Consider the following 20,395-nt stretch of genomic DNA (forward strand, 5'->3'; position numbering starts at 1 on the left):
TATTTAACATGTATTGTTCTACCTACTATTTAGGGGAGGGGGTGGGGGGAAAGGAGGGGAAAAGTTTGAACAGAAGATTTTCTAAGGTCAATGCTGAAAAAATTACCCATACATATGTCTTGTAAATAAAAAACTATAATAATAAAAGAAAAAGAAAAACAAACTTACTGGTGCCAAGGGAAGGATATAAAAGGGAAGGAAAAGAAGAATTAAAATATAAGGATAATTTTTTGCTTCTTAGACAATTTGAAAGTACTTGAACAAATTGTGCTATATGGATTATTGAAATGTTATTGTGCCTTAAGACATTACAAAAGAGATGATAATTTCTTCAGAGAATCCTGACTAGTATGAACTGATCTAAAATTAAGTGAACAGAAAGAGCCAAGACAATTTGTACAAGGACAACAACATTATAAAGAAAACTCTGCAAGACTTAGAAATTATGATTATATGACCTATTATGTCTCTATAAACTTATGATAAAGCATGTTGCTAATCTCTTGATGAAGAAGTTCTGGAAACAAAGAGACATCCTTTTTTGAACATGGCAACTATATAAATGTTTTTTAAAAAATAAGAGGTTTTTTCTGTATCTTTCTCTTAGTTTTTATGGGAAAGAAGGAAATTGTGGATCTTCCCCCTCTGAAAAAAAGAGGACCACTGAAACATTTTTTGCACAGATGACAATTAAAGAATGTTTAGAAGGGAATGCAAACACCACAGTTCTGAAAGTAAGGTGCAGTATTTATTGTATACTCTGTTAAAAATCAGGTTGTATTTGTAAGAAAGGAATTTGTGGCCAAAGAAGCACTATCAAACTTTACATATCCTTTGACCCAGCAATGTTTCTATTGGGCTTATATCCCAAAGAAATCTTAAAGGAAGGAAAATTTTACATGTGCAAAAATGTTTGTGACAGCCCTTCTCATAGTGGTAAGAAAGTGGAAACTGTATGGATGCCCTTCAATTGGAGAATGGCTAAAATTAAGGTTTATGAGTTTTATGGAATATTATTGTTTTATAAAAAATAATCAGCATGATGATTTCAGAGAATCTTAGGGAGACTTAGATGAATTGATGCTAAGTGAAATGAGCAGAACCAAGTGGTCATTAAACATGACAACAAGAAGATTATATGATGAACAATTGTGATGGACATGACTCTTTTCAACAGTGAGATGATTGAGGCCAGTTCCAATGATCTTGTGATGAAGACAGCCATCTACACCTAGAGAGAGGACTGTGGGAACTGACTGTGGATTACAACATAGCATTTTCACTCTTTTTGTTATTTGCTTGCATTTTGTTTTCTTTCTCATTTTTTCCCTTTTTGATCTGATTTTTCTTGTGGAGCAAGATAATTATGTAATATGTATACTTACCTTGGATTTAACATATATATTTAACATGTGGATTACTTGCCATCCGTGGAAGAGAGGAAGGAGGAGAAAATTTGGAACACAAGGTTTTGCAAGGGTCAGTGTTGAAAAATTATCCATGCATATGTTTTGAAAATAAAAAGTTTTAATAAAAAATCAAGTAGTAAGAAACAGAGATTTGTGGTTTTATAAAGAATCTTTTTTTCTTCTATGTATAGAAAATAGTTTGGTGATTAAGTTTAAAGTAAAATAAATTAAAAAGAAATATTTGATCAATTTAATTCTGAAAGGAAACTAGCAAAATGATTTGCTAATAATTAGTGTACTACTTTTTAAGCCAAAAAGTATAAATCTTAACCAATATGAACCCCTCTTCCTCAGTTTTGCTCAGAATCTAGAGTTTTAGACATCTCCATTGTATTGTCATTCATTATAGTAACAGGTCTGTCTTTGTTTAATCCAGCTTGCATTTTTGTCTGTTTGTTTTTTGAATTCTCGCAACCATATAGACATCCCAAAATTCTCTGTATCATTTTTATTGAGATTCTCTCTCTACTTCTTAAGCCTCTATATTTAAAATTTTGATTGATGTTGAATTTTTATTTTCTTTTTTGTGCTGCTTTCACTTCGCACAATATCTTAATCTTTTGACTTTTGCATTCAATTGATTATTAGTGAAATCCATAATTTCATACATATTTTCCCTTTCCATATTCCATTTCTGTATGTTTCTCTTTTTTTGATCAACAAGCATTCATAAAGTACTTACTGTGTTACAGGCATTGTGCTAAATGTTGGCACTACAAAGAAAGTTAAAAAAAATAATTCCTACTCTCAAATAGTTCCCACTTTCTAATGAGAAAAATAACATAAAATAATTGATTATATACAAGATAAAGAGAGAGATGAATGCTTTCTTAATATACAAAGGAGTGGATGCCCATCAATTTGAGAATGGTTGAGCAATATATGAAGATACTGATATATTATTGTTATATGAAAAAGATGAACAAGCTGATTTTAGAAAGGCCTAGAAAGATTTACATGAACTGATGCTGAGTGAAACAAACAGAACAAGGAATACATGGTACACAATAACAACAAGAATATGTGATAATCAACTATGGAAGACTTTGTTCTTCTCAGTGGTTCAGTGATCCAAAGAAATCCCAACAGACTTTGATAGAAATTTCCTTCTGCATCCAGAAAAAGAATTATCAAGATTGATTATAAATCAATCTAAAACATGCTATGTTTTCTATTTTTTTCTCTCCCATGGCATTTCCCTTTTGTTCTAATTGTTCTCTCCCAACATGATTCATAAAGCAAAGTGTATTAAAAATAAATAAATAAGGAAAAAAGAACAACTGCCCAACAACTTACATGGGGTAAGATATAGCAATTAAGGATAACACTGAAGTTGAAAACTTTGGTAATAAAGAAGATGGCATACTCTTAATAATAAAAAAGTTTGAGTGAAGGAAGGATTTAGGATAAAGATAAAGATTTCTCTATTGGACATGTTGAATCTGACATTCCTAAGAGATATATAGTTCAAGATGTCTAAGAAGCTGGATAGCTAAACCCAGGCATTGTCTTCATAGAGATGATAATTTAACTCATGAGATCTGATGAATTCATCAAATGAAATAATATAGAGTGAAAAGTTTCCAAGCAGATCTTTAAAGGACATTCACAATAAATAAGTTTTCAAGCTTGGAGGAGACATAATTGTGCTTGTTAACACTTATAAAGAAGCTTGTGGGGAGGGACAAATTGGAGAGAGACAGAAAGGAGAAGGAAGGGGAAGGGAGCAAAAAGAAAGAAAGGGGGGAGAGAGGAAATTGATCAGCAGAACAATCTGCTAAAGACTATAGGAGAGGATTTAATCAAGGTTTCATGTAGAGGGATTGGTCTTGTCAAGGACAGGGGTTACCTCATTATCAGGGACTTAAAAGAAAATATTTCATGGAAGATATTTTAGTGATATGAAGAGAAAGGGAGAGAGTACTCTGCAAATTGTCTTTTTTCATGAATTATGAGGGAGCCATCCTTAACTGAGAGGGTAAAAGAGGGAGTCCTATGGGATGCTTAAATGGAAATAAGAAAGTTTGATGATATGACCCTGTATGTTTTGTGATCTTTTACAGACTGAATTCAACTGATGAGATGATGAGTAAATTGGGGGAACTTTTGCTAGACACATTGACAGAGCTAGATAATGAAGAATTTAAAACATGTAAATACCACCTAAAGAATAGAGATTTGATCACCAAGATGGAAGGAAAAGCCGATAGAACTGACATAGCTGAATCTATGAAAGCAAAGTTTGGCGCTCCCTCTGCACTGAAGCATATCATTGACATATTTAAGAAAATGAATCTTAATGAAATTGTTCAGAATCTTCAAGCAAAAAAAGCCCAAGGTAATTCATTTTAAATACTGCTGCTCTTCCAACAAAGAGCCAGCATAGTTCTGTGGAAAGAATATTGGACTTAAAGTCAGAAGATCTGCTTCTGATTCCCCTTTGTATTACTAAAATCATGATCGAGTTATTTCCCCCTCATCTATAAAATGTAAGACCAGTGCTTGATGACTCTTTAAATTTTCTTTCCATTCCAGTATTCTATGATTCTCCTTTTCTGAAGCCTGAGTAGTTGCCAATTCATCACTAGAAGGGTCAAGATCTCACACATAGCCACAAGATGGCAGTAACTACACACAGAAGTCCAGGAGATGGGAGCATCCTGAGAGTCTGACTGACACACTTTTCTCAGAACCTAGGAAAAATCCAAATATTCTGGAGCGCTGGATCTGAATTAAATATTAGAAGTTACTTAGTCTGGCCTCCACAGGACTATAGGTAGAAAATGACTTGCTTAAAGTGACACTACAAGTAAACAGCAGTGGTAGATTCAAATTCAAGTCCTTTGACTCATTCAATAACAGTGTGCAGGCAAAAAAAAAAAATTGGCAAGATTAGGCAGAGTCACTTAGGAATAAAATAAAAGATTAATGCACTCTTTACTCTAGTAATACGATATCCTAGCTTTCCCAAATTCCATGAAGCTCTCAAAATAGTGCTAGTATGCATCAAATTCAAAAACAACCCACATTAAGTTCCTTCTAGTCCCATGATGATGATAATGACAATGATATTAATATGATTGTACATTATATCAGATATTATATAATCACATATATACATATATTTTGTGTATGATTACATTAAATAATTTATAGCACATAATTACAGATACTATTATATTATATAATGTATAGGATATTATGTTATATTATATAATAATTGTGTAATTATGGTAATGTAATATATAATCTAAAATAATGTTTGGCTACATAATGTTTAATGAATTATCATAACTAGCACTTATAAATCACTTTCAAGTTGCTACTTTACATATATGATCTCATCTCTTACAACAACTCTGAGAACTAGGTGCTATTATTATCCCCATTTTATAGATGAAGAAATTGAGGCTGAGAAAAGTTAAGTAATGTGAAGTCCAGGCTAGCCCCCTGGATACCCCAGAATCAGCTGGAGTCAGGATAAGCAAAAGTCCTTGGTCTTTAGGGGGAGAAGTGAAGGAGATGGACAAGACTGCCACAAGCTCGCCACAACCTCCCTTCTCTTCTACCTCCAAAGTGACTCTGGCTTGTCTTACTTCACCCCCTAATCCCTCCTACCATTATCGATATACACCAAAAGATCAAGCCAGCACAGAATAGTGAGAAGGGCCATTTTCCAAGCATATGCTAATTGAGTATTATCCAATAGATAATTAGCATTAAGTGCTCAGTTATCTGATTCCAATGCACCTATTCAGAGTTTCAGCCCTTTACAAAGTAACAGGTTAAGAGTCTGACAGATAGGAAGTATAGGGAGGAGGATTTGAACTGAACTCTTCCTGATTACAAAATTAACACATTAAGCCATGTACCAGACCCTTCTAGGAGTGTTATCTCTATCTATGAATGTGGGAAATTATCCTTGCCAGAAACTAGCCTATGAATGCAAATTCTAGACAAATTCTTTAGACTATAAGTAGCAAAAAATCTGAGGGGAAAGACTTCAACAGTCAAGAAGTGTAATGCATCTGATCCAAGATATAGCAGGAAATGGATAAATCTAAAGGGTAGTCAATTAAGCAATGACCCTCCTCCCACATGACCACCTTGATTAATTGCCATTGTGATTAGCACTGGATTTAGAATCAGAAGTTCAAATCCAGCTTCTAATACCGACTAGCTGTATACCTTGGGCAGGTCATTTAATATGTTGATTGATTACAATATTGATGCAGTCACTATTATCCCATCTCTACCATAAATTTTTAAAAATGAATTTCTATCACTGGAAATTGAAGTTCATGGTTCCCTTTCTTTGCATCTAAATCCCTGAATTTTCCTTGATATCACTAAACAGATAGTCTGTTTCAATAAGGTCATGCTATCACAACACTAAATATTTTTCTGGTTACCAAATCTCACAAAAGACTAGAGATTCTTATAGAGTTGACAAAATCATCTCTATGAGAGACCTTAAAGATTGAGCCAAATTCTCTCAATATTAAATAAAGATTACTTGGTCAATGTCATAGAGGTCTCTAGATTCAATACAATTTTCTGTCCATTTTGTTGTTCAGTTGTTTTCAGCTGTGTCTGACTCTTTGTGGCCCCATTTGGGGTTTCCTTGGCTAAGATATTTGGCTAAGAATGGTTTGTCATTTCCTTCTCTAGTTCACTTTACAGAAGAGAAAATGAAGCAAACAGAAAATGAAGCAAAAGTAGCTTGCCTAGGGTCACACAGCAAATAAATCTGATGTTGGATTTGCACTCAGGTCTTTTTGACTCCATGCCTGATGTTTTATCTTTTGCACCACCTAAATACCCATACTTTATTAAGTTTTTTCACATTTTCTTAGCACTATAAATTATCTTAGGTATAATAGAAATGATCAAGTGACTCTTTATGCTTGATATAAATAGATTAAAATAAATCAGGGCTCCTCAATCTCAATTGAAGAAATTTGAAAGATATGATCAAAGACTAGGAAACAATGAAGGGTGTAGATAAGGTAATTATAGACTTGTTCTCCAAATCCTAGAGTAAAGTTGAAATAATTCACTAAATAACAAATCAAAAGAATTTTCACTTTTATAAAAGTCAAAAAACTTATGACTCATTTGAATAGGTTTAAGTAATTAATGGATAACTGATCCCTATTAAGTCATTAAGGAAAACATGGGTGATTGGTACCATGGGATTAAGAGTTAAAACAGCCTTAGAAATCATCTAGTCAATCTACTTATTTTACAGATGAAAACAACAATAACAACAATTTTAAAAAGAAAGAAACCCAGAGAGAAAACATGACCTGCCCAAAAGTCCATAGTAATAAGTAGCAGAGTCAGGGTAAGAATAGAAGCCCTCTGACTCCAAATTCAGTATTCTTTCATAAAATAATTATAATTAACATTTATATGTTGCTTTAGTAAATCACCTTACATATATTGTTATTGATCCTCACAACCCTGAAAGATATGGATTATTACTATTATTACTATTTTACAGATAAGAAAACTGAGGTTACGAAGACTTTCCCAGAATTGTATAGTAAGTAAATATCTGAGGCAGGAACTGAATTCAGATCCTTCTGACTAGGTCCAGAACTCCATCCACAGCACCATCTGGCTATACATAGCTTAAGAAAAATTAACTGGCATCATGGAGTAAAACTACAAAATGTCATTATTTATACTGTCACAGAAAAATTCTGGACTAAATGAACCACTGCTCTGACCTAGGAAGATAATTCTTCTTATCTAGAATCTAAGGATTATATCTCCTTCTTTTTCTCCTAAAACACATCTAGTGGAGGGAAAGACAAACTGATGAAGAAAACACAATGACTTGTCTGAGCTTCCCCAAAAATTTCATCAAAGAACATTAAATAATGACTCAAAACAAATTCTGGGGTGGCAGAACTCACAAAAATGGAGTCAAACAAGTTTCTAATCCCAAACTACTTAGAAGGTCAGCAAAAAAGATCTATTGCACCCAGGTGAGAGTGGAACATGGTTCATGCAGACTGCATCCTAACAAACTAGTAGTAGATCATATGGGTGACTAAATCAATTGCTACAGTGACAATTTCCAAACAGATGATAAGGGGATTAGACAACTGCTTGAAGGAAATCACAGGATCCCTTTGCTAGATCAAAGGGAGCAACTTGCATTGCCCATTCTTGGATCTGGATCAAATTCTGAATATCAGTCCTGGAGTGAAGGAGCATTAGTATACCAGAGCTTGTGATCATAAGAAAGCTGGGACCCCTGCCCCATGAATTCTAAAGCAGAAAAAAGTATCCATTTTTTTTTTTTTTTTTTTTTTGCTGATAGACCTGAGCACAGGCCAGTAGAATAGTGAATACATCTCTCCCTAGATCATACAACTTAGAAAAACTGAACATTTAAAACGTATAGATCCTCAGTATTATCTCTAAAAACAGCTGCACAAAATCTCCCCCCCAAAATTAAAAAAACATAAGCTTGAAACAGTTTCTCCTACACTGAGGAAGCAGAGTCTCACTTTAGCAGAGTGGAAAAATAATCAAATAGAAGAAAAAGATCATAACTATAGAAAGTTACTATGATGACAGGAAAGATCAAATCAGAAACTCAAAAAAAAAAAAAAACAAAAAACCCAAAAAACAACAACAAGGTTAAAACTCCTACATCCAACACCTAAAAGAAAAATGTAAAATGGTCTTAAGCCATAGAAGAGCTCAAAAAGAATTTTAAAAATCAATTAAGAAAGATAGAGAAAAGATTAGGAAGAGAAATGAAAGTTATGCAAAAAAATCATGAAAAAATAATGGAAAGTTCAGTTAAAAAAAAGATACAAAAACACTGAAAAAAACAACACCTTAAAAACAGAATAGGGCAAATAATTACAAAGCACAAAAATCCAATGAGGAAAAGAAAGCCTTGAAAAGCAAAATTGGCTAAATGGAAAAGGAGAGACAAAAGCACCAAGGAAAGTAATTCCTTCAAAATTAGAAATGGGCAAGTAGAATCTAATGACTTTATGATACATATCAAGAAACCATAAAACAAAAGCAAAAGAATGAAAAAAATAGAATAAAATGCAAAATATCTCACTGGAAAACATAATTGACCTAGGAAATGGACCCAGAAATGATAAAGTAAGAATTATTAGACTACCTGAAAGCAATGATTTAAAAAAAAAAAAAAAAGCCTAGACATTATAGTTCAAAAAATTACAAAGAAAAACTTGATATTCTGATATTCTGGAACTAGAGGGTAAAGCTACAGAAATGGAAGGGATCTGCCCATAATATCCTGAAAGAAAACTCCCAGAAATATTAGGGCCAAATTCCAGAACTTTCAGGTCAAGGAGAAATTATTGCAAGCAGCCAATAAGAATAATTCAAATATCATGAAGCCATAGGATAACCAAGATTTAGCAGTTTCTACATTAAATAACTGGAGGGCTTAGAATTTAATATCCCAGATGGCAAATGAGTAATGATTACAACCAAGAATCACTTACCCAGTACAACTGAATATAATCTAATTGCCTGAAGAGAGGGGGAAGAGGATGTTCAATGAAATAGATGATTCTCAAGCATTCCTAAAAAAAAAAAAAAAAAAAAAAAAAAAAAAAAAAGATCAGTGCTGAATAGAAATTTTTTTTTTTCCCAATACAAGACTCAAGAGAAGCAAAGAGTGGTAAACAAGAAAGAGAAATCGTTAAGTAATTCAATAAGGTTAAACTGTTTATATTCTTATATATGAAAATGAGAAAATAATACTTGTAACTCCTAAAAAATTTTTCATCATTAGGATAGTTCAGAAGACATATACATAACCAGAAACAATGAGTGAGTTGAATAAGATAGAATGTTTATCTTAAAAATAAAATAAAATTAAGAGATAGGAAAGAGGAATGGAGTAGGAGGAGAAAAGGAGTAGAATATGGTAAAAATGTAGGGCATAAAAGAGAAGCAAGGGTTTTTACAGTGGAGAGGAAGTGGGGGAGATAGAAAAGAGCACATGAACCCTCATTGAAATTGGCTCAAGAGAAAATAATATACACACTTAGTTGGAAAAGTAGAAGGGAAAGAAAGAAAATAATAAAAGGTGTGAGTGTATGGGGAGGTGCTGACAGAAAGGAGGGAAGATTGGAGGAGGTAGAAGTCATAGGCAAAACACTTTTGAGAATGAACTAGGGTGAAAGAAAAGAGAGAGGACAAACAGGTGAAAAATAAGATGTAGAAAAATGCAAAGTAATCATTACTGTGAAAAGTTTCTCTGATAACATTTCTCTGATAGCTTTATTTCTCAAATATCTAGGAAACATTTAACTTTATAGAAATAAGAGCCATTTCTCAATTAATAGTAAGAAGATAAGAACAGATAATTTTCTGATGAAATAATCTAAGATCTCTATAGTCATATAAAAATGTTCTAACTCACTATTCATTATAGAAATGCTAATTAAATGAACTGAGCTACAAATTCATACCTATTAGATTGGTTACTATGACAGAAAAGGAAAAATACAAATATTGAAGAGGATGCGGGAAAACTGAGACACTAATGCACCGTTGGTGAAGTGATACACTGATTCAAACATTCTGTAGAGTAATCTGGAACTATGCCCCAAGGGCTACAAAATCATGTATACCCTTTGCCTCAGCAATACCACTGTTAGATCTGTTTTCCAAAGAGAGAGGGGAAAAAAGGGAAAAGAACTTGTATGTACAAAAATATTTATAACAACTCTTTTTGTGGTGGTAAAGAATTGCAAATTGAATGGATGTCCATCAATTGGAGAATGATTGAAAAAGTTATTATATATAATTGTTATAGAATGTCATTATGCTATAAAAGATAACAGAATGCTCTCAAAAAACTTGAAAAATTTACATGAACTGATGCAAAATGAAATGAGTAGAACCAAGAGAACATTACATAAAGTAATACCAATACTGAATGATGATCAATTATGACTAACATAGCTATTCTGAATAATATAGTGATACAATACAATTCTGAAGGACTTACTCATTAAAAGTATCTATCTCCAGCAAAAGAATTGATAGAGAATAAGTGTAGATTAAAGCATATGTTTTCTTGTGATTTTTGTCTGTTTTCTCCCACAACATGAGAAACATAGAACTATGTTTAGCATGACAGCTATAATGTGTATAAACTTTATCAAACTGCTTTTCTTCTCAATGAGAAGAGAAGGAAAAAGAAAGGAGGGAAACAATTTGGAACTCAAAAATTTTTTAAACAAACATTAAAAATTGTATTTATATGAAATATGACAAAATATAAAATTGAAATATTTCTAGGGAAACCATTCCCTTGAAAGATATCAAAAAGGTATAGGCTTCAGAACCAAGAACTGTTGCTTCTTTTTTTTAATGCATCTGATACAAGTCAGTGAAGAGAGTGAATTAGGTAAACCAAAGGATTATCAATAGGCAAAGCTTATCTCACATGACCTCCTTGACTGGTTGCTACTGTGATTGGCAGTGAGATGGTGTACTGAAGAGATCACTGAGCCTGGGATAGAAGACCAAAGTCCTTGTGATGTTAATGTGTTTGCAGTCAGTCTTTATAACTGTTAACTTCCAGGGTTGTTCTGCAAATCAAGTAAGAATATCTATAAACTACTTAGCAAAGTACCTGTCTATACAATAGCTAGCTATTATTATTGAATTTCAAGAGCTCACTTCATTTTCTTGAATGGGAAGCAGTTGAGTTACAGCACACTTGGGGCAGACAATCAAAATCATAGGCAGGAATTTTTGAAGGCTAAACCATAAATCTACTATAGAGTCATGTTGTGCAGTGAGTCTATATTTGAAGGTCAGTGGTGGAACTAAATTGTATAATTGATAATGTTTTCATAAAGTCAGAAAGATGAGTTCAAATTGAAATCTTTATGCTTATGAGCTCTCTGATCTTGTTCATTTTCTGGATGTGGATGACATTTTCCATCCCAAATTTATTGGAATTGTCTTGAATGACCACATTGCTGAGAAAAGCTAAGTCTATTATAGATGATCATCACATAATCTTATTGTTACTTTGCACAATACTCTCGATTCTGTGCAAAGGGCTAGAACTGAGCAATGCACTTGGATAATGAAGTATGTGAGACTAATTACCAATTGGACAGTTCCCTATTAACTTGTTTTAAGGTTGACCCTCCCCAGCTGTTCTGTGCTGACTTGATTGGTGGGACAAAGAGGGGGAAATGGTGTGTGTGGGAGGAGTAGGAGGAGGAAGAGGAATTGAGACACAGACGCTGAGTCAGTCTCTCTGGGCGTTTGAGGGAGGAAGGTGTGTGTGAGGTTGCTAGGCCTAAGTCCCTGACCTTGATCTTAAAAGATCAAGAATAAAGACGTTTAGTGATCCTGACTCCAGCTGATTTCTGGGAAGACAGAGTTCCAGCATTTTGGCGCCCAACGTTCAACATCAGTGCATATAACTCTTTCCAGGTTTTTCTAATATCAACTTGCTCATCATTTCTTATACCACAATCAAATTTCTTTACATCATGTATCCCAGCTTATTCAGCCATTCCCTAAATGATGAGATCCACTTGATTTATAATTCCCTACCACAAAAAGAACTGCTACAAACATTTTTGTACATATGGATCCTTTTTCTTCTTTTATGATCTTTTTGGAGTATAAGCCCAGTAGTGGCACTGTAAGAGCAAAGAGTATGGGAGCAATGGCATCAATATCAATTGATTTTTGTAAGGATTAAGTGAGATTATCAATATAAAGTGCTTTGCACATCATAAAGCATTATCAATGTGAATTATTTGTATATAATATATAAATGTATATATATATATATATATATATATGTATATATATATATGACATTTTTGTATGTACATGACAGAATAATGTACTAGAAAGAATACTCAACCAGTACATCAGAATACCAGGTACTCAGTTTTGCTATATGATCTTGAGTAAGTCAGTTAGTCTCATTTAGCCTCAGTATTCTCCTCTGTAAAATGGGAATAATAATGTCTTTCTTGTCTAATAGAATCAAATTGTCATTAGAATCAAATGCATAGTAGTTATAGACCACTCTGTACCTCGAAAACGCTATACAAGAAAAATATCTTTGAAAGAAAGAGATTTTGAAAATTCTTCACCCATCCAAGAAGTATTCCTTTCAGTTAACCTATCATTTTCCTCAAACCAGTTGAGAAGAAATACAATAAGAAAAAAGAGAAGAAACCAGCGACAAGAGACAATCAGATCCAAATGAGAAAACCAGCTTCTAATGGCAACGATAACATTGGTAAACCTCAACTGACCAAGAAAAATAACCTGAAATCCACCAGTGAGACAAAGAAGAACCAAGTTGCTAAGGTAGGTAGGATATCAGACCATAAGGAAGTCTTCAATCAATAGACAAGACAGTCATCTCTGCTGTGATTCTTCTTTCACTTTCCACACTAGATTCTTTCCTTGTTTTTTACTTGATAGCATTTTTTCCAATTACATGTAAAGATAGTTTTTAACATTCCTTTTGTGAGATTTTGTGTTCCAATTCCCCTCCTCCCCCTCCATTATCTTCTCTCTTACAACATCCAGTCTGATATAGATTATACATTATACATTAATTAAATTTTTTCCATATTAATCATGTTGTGAAAAAATAAGAACAAAGGTTTAAAAAAACATTTAAAAAAAACCAAAAAAAATACTATGCTTTTGATCAGCATTTCATCTCCCTAGTTCTTTTCTCTGGAAGTGGATGGCATTTTCTATCCCAAATTTGTTGGAATTGTCTTGGATGACTTCATAGTTGAGAAGATCATATCTGATCATCACATAATCTTGCTATTATTGTGTATAATGCTCTCCTGGTTCTTCTTACTTCCCTCAGCATTAGTTCATTTAAGTCTTTCTAAGCTTTTCTGAAATAAGCCCACTCATCATTTCTTAGAGAACAATAGTATTCCTTTACATAATATATTACAACTGATTCATCCATTCTGCAATTGATGGGCATTCCCTCAATTTCTACCTGCTACAAAAAGAACCACTACAAACATTTTTGCACAGATGAATCCGTTTTCTTCTTTTATGATCTCTTTCGAATACATACCTACTGTAGTGTATAAGACACTGCTGGATCAAAGGATGTATATGCACAATTTTATAATCCTTTGGACATATTTCCAAACTGTTCTTCAGAATTACTTAATCAGTTCACAACCCCACCAATTCATTAGTATTCCAGTTTTCTCACATCCCCTCAAACATTTATCATTATTTTTTCCTATCATTTTATCCGATATGATAGGCATGATATGGCACTTAAGAATTATTTTAATTTGCATTTCTCTAATTAATACATAGTGGGTTTTTTTCTTTCATTAACCTGTCAATATTGAGATAAAAGACAATAGAAGGACTGAGAAACAAGGATGTTGAAGGGAGGAGAGAAAGAGATGATAGAGTATTATTACTAATTCTATCACTCATCAACTCAAAGCTTCTTCTTTTCACTAATGATATTTCCTATAATGCAACCCCCTGAAATCAGAGAGATGGACTATATGACCTTTTAAACTGATGATCTATGGGCAATAATTTTCTGGCATCCTGACCATCTCTCTTTCCTCAATGACTCTAATTGGACTTGATGGCCTCTAAGATGTCTTCCAAGTCTAAATCTAAGATTTTATGGTTATCCCATACCACACCACCACTAGTCACAACAAACTTTTTTTTTTTTTCCAGAAAAATAAAGCACCAATTGAAGAGGAACCAGAGATAAAAAAAAGAAAGACATCCCAGGAATCCCTCCAGGTATAATAAATGTTTGTAGTATTTTTTTTCCCCTTTAGTGAGAGTCTATTTCAGAGTCTATTAGAGGTACAAAACAGAAGCACTTTCCATTTCCCATCATATTTACCTCATCTCAACAATCCATCCTTAACCAAGGCTTGAACTTCCTACATTTTCTTTATATCCACTTTCCTTTCATAACACTCTATTGAAACTTCAAGAGATCATCTCATCCATTGTCCTGTCTAAAGCCCTTTGAATAAAACAAACAAGTATTCTTAAATAGGTTTGTGTTTTCAAAGGCCTCTTCAAGTTACATACAACATATGTGAGCCAATCCTTTCTTTTACTTTACCTATTTTCTGACTATAATACAGTGAGGACAGTCTTAAAGATGGTATGAAGTCCAAAAAAGCTTAGGAATCACAGTGTACCATCACACATATACAGACATGCATGAATACACATGAACATCATATACATAAATATATACACATGTATGTGTGCAATACAAATTTACATATGCATATGTTTGTGTGTATAGAAATGCATATATGTATCTGCATATATAAATATACGTACAAAATATGAGTTAATATATATATATATCTATATATATAAATATATATATAGATATATATATATAGATATATAGGTGGCTATATGGATAGAGCAGCAGGTCTAGAGCCAAGAATATCACCTCAGGCATGTACTATATGTACGGCCCTAGACAATTTAACCCTTCTTGCCTCAGTTTCCTCATCTGTAAAATGAGCTAAAAAACGAAATGGCAAACCACTCTAGTATCTTTACCAAGAAAACCTCAAATGGGGTCATGAAGAGGCAGATATATCTGAAATGACCAACCAACTGCAAAAATCTGTATATCTCCAAATGAAATTCAGTCTGGTCAAGAAATTTTAGATCTCAGCAGCATTTAAATGTTACTATCATCAATGCTGTCAAGTGAAGGTGTAGTTGGAAGGAACTTGATCATTGCACTCCTGATTAATTCCTCTCTACTCAGCTCCAAAAGTAAGGACTTCAGAGGACAAATGCAAATTTAGGAAATTAATAACTGCTTAAAGTGATGATATTTGGTAAACAAAATTATTTGGATTTTTTGGCAAAAGTTTAAAATATAACACAGTGCTTTGCCCATGGTAGATACTTAAAGTATCTATTGAATTTAATTTAATTGAAAATGAAAGGGGAAATTTTTCTAGAGAATAATATAAATACATAGCCAATTCATTGACCAACAGAGATTTTTTTTTTCCCAAAAGAAGTATATGAAGGAAAAAAAGCAAGTAAAAAAGCATGACCCAATCCTATGAGATGAAAATCAAAACAAACCAGCAAGTAGCTAAACTGAAATGACTGAGAGATGAAAATCAAAATACACTAGCAGATAGCTGCCTTTGAGGAGATCCTCTTACCAGAGTCAGAAGAACTACGTATTCAAGCCACAGAAAAAAACAAAAACAAACAAACAAACAAACAAACAAAAAAACTTCTAGTTATGATTACCAAGCTATTTTAAGGAGAAATGGAAAGATACTACAGGACTGGAAAAGGGAAATTTCCCAAGTTCTTATGAAGAGAAAATAGTAGAGTCTGTAAACTAGAGGCTAGAGAGTTTGATTTTGATTCTTATTGATGCTCTTACCTTTAAAAAAAACAAAAAAAAAAACTTTATATCTTTCCACCAACAATTTCTCCTTCATCAAATTAGAACTCTTCTTTATAAGAGATAAATATGGTTTAACAGAACAAATCAACACATTGGTCATATGTGTGCAGAAGGTAAGAAGCTTTGACAATGGTAGAAATGCTTTGGTGAGTATGATTCACTGAGAGATCAATGATTTCCAAGACCCTGAGACCTGAGGGTCCAGATTTCTCTAAGCACAGTATCTCAGATCAAAGTTACTTTTTTTGGTGGATTTTTCTCTCTTTCAAGAAATATTGCCCTATTATATTGACTTTCATGCTAGACCTGGGGTCAAAAAGATCTGAGTTTTTGTGAGGATCAAATGAAATTTTTTGAAAAAATATTTAGCACAATATCTGGAACATAATAGCCACTTAATAAATTATTATTCCATTTCCCTGTCTTTCACATTCATTTTAACTACACAAAAACCACAAGATATTCAGAGAGAGAACGGATCTTAGAGGCCATATTGCCCAATCCCTACCTCAAGTCTAAGGACCTGAATAAGTCACCTAAATGGTTCTCAGGTTCATCATTTGTAGATAGTGGGGACTTCTAAATGACCTAAATCTGTGATCCCATGTCTGTGGGAAAAACACAAATTTTGTTTAAAGTCCTCTAATGAAAAAGAATTCACTGGCACAGCTGTTTCCACATAGGGATAACTTTTATTAGGAAGTTTTTGCCTTCATCTCTATTTTCTCCTTAAGAATAGCATAAAAGAACTTGTTCAATGCTTTACTAAAATTGCATTATTCTACTCGAGGAAAGATAAAAGGCTAATATCAAATTAGCAGAGATAAAATAGTATGAAAAGTTGGAGAAAATTTAATTCAACTCAATAGAAATAAATTAAACACTTATCATAAGCCAGACCCTAAACTAAGTGCTGGGGAAACAATTAAGAAAAAGATAAATCCTGCCCTCAAGGAACTTAGAATCTAAAGGGGGAAGACAAAAGGAAGCTAAGATTGAGGGGGTAGGGAATGAGAGGAGAGGGGGAGAAACCCAGGGAATCTGATCTCAGTCCTTCATTTCCCTTGAAATTCAAAACAAGCTGAATTGCAGAAGGAAAGGTAGCAAGGAATGTCCAGGTCCAACCATCTTATAAAGGAAAGCTTTGGGAGTTCAGTAGTTCATCCTCCAGCCCTCCACAAAGGACTTATTCTTATAAAATAATCAATGGGTGGAAGGACTCAGATAAGCAAATTATCTTGAGGACAAGAGATCTATTTCAGATCTAGGTTAAAACAGATAGTTAACAGTAGAAGAAAAGGCAGATCAAAGGCAAAATTCAAAGAAAGTCAAGTGCCTTTTATGCTAAAGAGCAAGCCAGTTACTCCTACTTTCTCATTCTATTTGATGGTCGGCCTCTGAAGGGGGTGCAAGTTTACTTTTATTCTTCTGAAAGGAAAACAGCTGTCTTAGGGCCCATATTAGACAACCCCTGAGTGACAGGACCTTAATGTGAAATGTTGTACCCATGAGAGCCTCAGTCTTTTCTCAGCACAAAAGGGTGGAAGTACTGTCATGATTTTATCTGACCTGCTGCTCAAATTTTTGAAGTACTGGAAGAGGAAAGAGGATCAAATCCTGATCTTCTGGGACAATAGTCTCAATGCACAATGTTCTAGAGAGAGCTCTTAAAGGCAGATTTGCATATATTGTATTTCTTATATAGTTTTCGTCACTTTCTTCTAAATTTTTCAAAGGTGGTAACTATTTCATTTCTTGATAAGGTCCTCATTGTAGATAGGGTAATCCTATGCCTCTCTAGAAGTTCAATAATCAATCAGTCACACTTACAGGAGTTGCTTTGCCCACATTCAACACATCCAACTATACCACATCAATGCCTCAAACAATATAATGAAAATAAAATCATTTACAAATCTCAAAGAGATGCATGAATAATGATGGACATTTATATGGCAATTTAAAGTTCAAGTTATTTACTTACATTGTCTCATTGAATTTTCATAACTCCATAGGAGAAATTCTAAAGATATTAATCTATTTTATAGAAAAGGAAACTGAGGCTCACAATGGGCCACACAACTAGGAAATGAAGGAATTTGAACATAGGTCCTTCTGATATGAAATTGGCTACTCAATTTGCTTTTAATATCTTCTCCATGAAGTATGAAGTTTCTCACAGATTATCTCAGTGGATTCTAGTAGTTTCTTTTTAAAAGGAAATCTTGGAGCACAGATCCTGCAAAGTATTATCTATTATCCAAGGAATTGCCTATTCAGCTCAGAAAAGTTCATTGACAGATGATAATACTTTTTCTTCTTAGAAAACTAAGACCATCTACTAAGACACAGAAATTGTGATCTCTGTTAGCAAAAAGAATAATTACCTCGAGGAAATCCCAAAACCTTAAAGTGCTGAATTAAGTCTATTCTACTCCAAAGGACATGTCATTTGCAATGAGACAAGATGGAGAAAAACAGGCAACCTCAGCTCCTCTTGTCATTTCTGTCATCAGTTGATGGCTTGTCTCCATTTCTTTCAAGAAACATGATTTTTCACATGAAGGGGAGAAATGAGATGAAGATAAGTGAAGGAAAACTTTTTTCTGTCCTCCATACTCAGGATTAAAGAGAATCATAAAATAAATAGCATTATCTGTCCATATTTTCAAGCGGTTGTGACATCTACTTGGCAATGATGTCATATTTATCATACACACACACACACACACACACACACACACACATCTAGCATCTTTGGCGTTGAAGGTAAATAATTCTGATCCCCTAATCTTTCTTGTTTCACATAATCTCATTCCAATTATCTCATGTTCTATGGATACTGTTTTTTAAAAAAATATTTAACAAAGTGACTGAGACCTCTCCCTCTAACCTTATTTGATTATTCATGTTTTTTACTCTGATTTCTTTCACCCTAATCAGAAAACACAACCAGAAGCTGAAAGAGAAGATGGTCTCCAGAAAATGCCCATGGTAGTAATGGTGCTCAAAGTGAAGAAGACATTTGAATATGATACCCAAGAAGGAAAGAAAGAAATGTTTCATGCCATTGTGGCAAATGAGCATGAATTTATCCGGGTAAAGGTTCTCAACATGAATATCAAGGAACAATTCAAGAAAAATAAGGTTATCGAAATCTCAAAAGCTTATTGGAACAGAGGTTTCCTAGAAATAAATAAATGTTCCAGAATAGAAGATATGACTACTAACAAAGAAATTACAGTACCCCAAAACATCATCAGAAAAGCAGCTAAAACCACAAAGATCCAAATGCTTGAAAAACTAAAACCAGGAAGCTTTGTGGATGGTGTTTATGAGATCCATAAGGTAAGTTCACACTGTTTTATAGAGGGAAAAAAAAAATTGTTCTGTAAACTTCAAGCCAAAATACAAGACTCCTTAAAAATGCATTGCCAACTGAGTAAACTTTAAGTAATGGTGCTCCCAACAGAGGTACACATACTGCATGAATTGGATATACCATTATAGTCAGCACATATTGCTATGTAAACCTTTGGTGGCAGTCCCTGCAAACCTTGAAGGACAGATTTGAAGGTCTGCTTAAGATAGTTTAGGATCAAAGGTCTAGATCAATCAGTCAATGAATCAGCAAATATTTATTGAATGCTATGTTGCCAAGTATTATGTTGGGTGGTGGGATACAAATGTAACAAGTGAAACATTTACTTTAACCAGGAGTTTACACTGAGGGATTTAAGTATAAATGCACATAGAATAAATATAAAGAAAATAAATACTCAAAAAATTATAAAATCAATAAAATGAAAGATAGTTTGAAAGGGAGGACACTGGCACTTAAGGGAATCAGGAAACCTTTCACTTAGAAGGTAGTACTTGAGTTGTGTCTTCTAAGGCAGAAATGAGAAAGAAATTTATTCCTGGCATGAGAAACAATCAGCAGAAAGGCAGGTAGAGGGGAGAGAGAGCATTATAAGTGAGGAAAAGAGAAGGCCAGTTTTTGCTAGATTATATAAAAGGATGAACAAAATAAATGTGCAGCATCTTTTCTATTCCAAAATGTTTCTATACAAATTATTACAAAAGAAATACATTGGGAAACATCATTTTGTGATCTGAGAGAAGTATTTCTACCCACTGTGATCTAGCTGGCAAAGGAGTAAATACACTCAACTTTCATTCACTAAGCTCACACTTTTTGGATGATTTTTACATCTGTATGCCCAGCCTTATCAATATCAAATGATTTTTATTTCACTTTGAATAATGGTCTCTAAGGCAATATCTCTTTGCATGTACTAACTATAAAAGCTAGGACAGGAAATAGATAAAAGGCTTTCCCAGAATCAGACTAGATTCAATAGTTAGCTGGACAAATCATCAATAGTTCTAAACCTATATAAAGTTGTGATCTCTTTGGACTTATTTAATAGAA

The 20,395-nt window shown here is 33.5% G+C and overlaps 2 protein-coding genes across 11 annotated transcripts in view; one reads left to right on the plus strand and one right to left on the minus strand.

Annotated features, from left to right (window-relative positions):
• LOC141539447 (olfactory receptor 6N1) overlaps nt 1-20,395 on the minus strand; it is a 248,797-nt gene that overhangs the window by 173,097 nt on the left and 55,305 nt on the right. For 7 of the 8 annotated variants that reach the window (XM_074262256.1, XM_074262262.1, XM_074262261.1 and 4 more), the window contains one exon: nt 8,978-9,058. In XM_074262256.1, coding sequence (XP_074118357.1) covers nt 8,978-9,058 — 81 coding nt within the window. Of the gene's footprint in view, nt 1-8,977; nt 9,059-10,832; nt 11,081-20,395 lie in introns of those variants that run through there. The other variant, XR_012481300.1, reaches the window with a different exon arrangement.
• Nucleotides 1-20,395, plus strand: part of LOC141539446 (interferon-inducible protein AIM2-like) — a 57,148-nt gene that overhangs the window by 27,689 nt on the left and 9,064 nt on the right. For all 3 annotated transcript variants that reach the window (XM_074262255.1, XM_074262252.1, XM_074262253.1), the window contains 4 exons: nt 3,533-3,807; nt 12,670-12,839; nt 14,220-14,288; nt 18,904-19,308. In XM_074262255.1, coding sequence (XP_074118356.1) covers nt 3,533-3,807; nt 12,670-12,839; nt 14,220-14,288; nt 18,904-19,308 — 919 coding nt within the window. The remainder of the gene's footprint in view (nt 1-3,532; nt 3,808-12,669; nt 12,840-14,219; nt 14,289-18,903; nt 19,309-20,395) is intronic.

The sequence above is a fragment of the Sminthopsis crassicaudata genome, chromosome 4 (genome assembly GCF_048593235.1).
Source record: "Sminthopsis crassicaudata isolate SCR6 chromosome 4, ASM4859323v1, whole genome shotgun sequence".
Classification (NCBI taxonomy): Eukaryota; Metazoa; Chordata; class Mammalia; order Dasyuromorphia; family Dasyuridae; genus Sminthopsis; species Sminthopsis crassicaudata.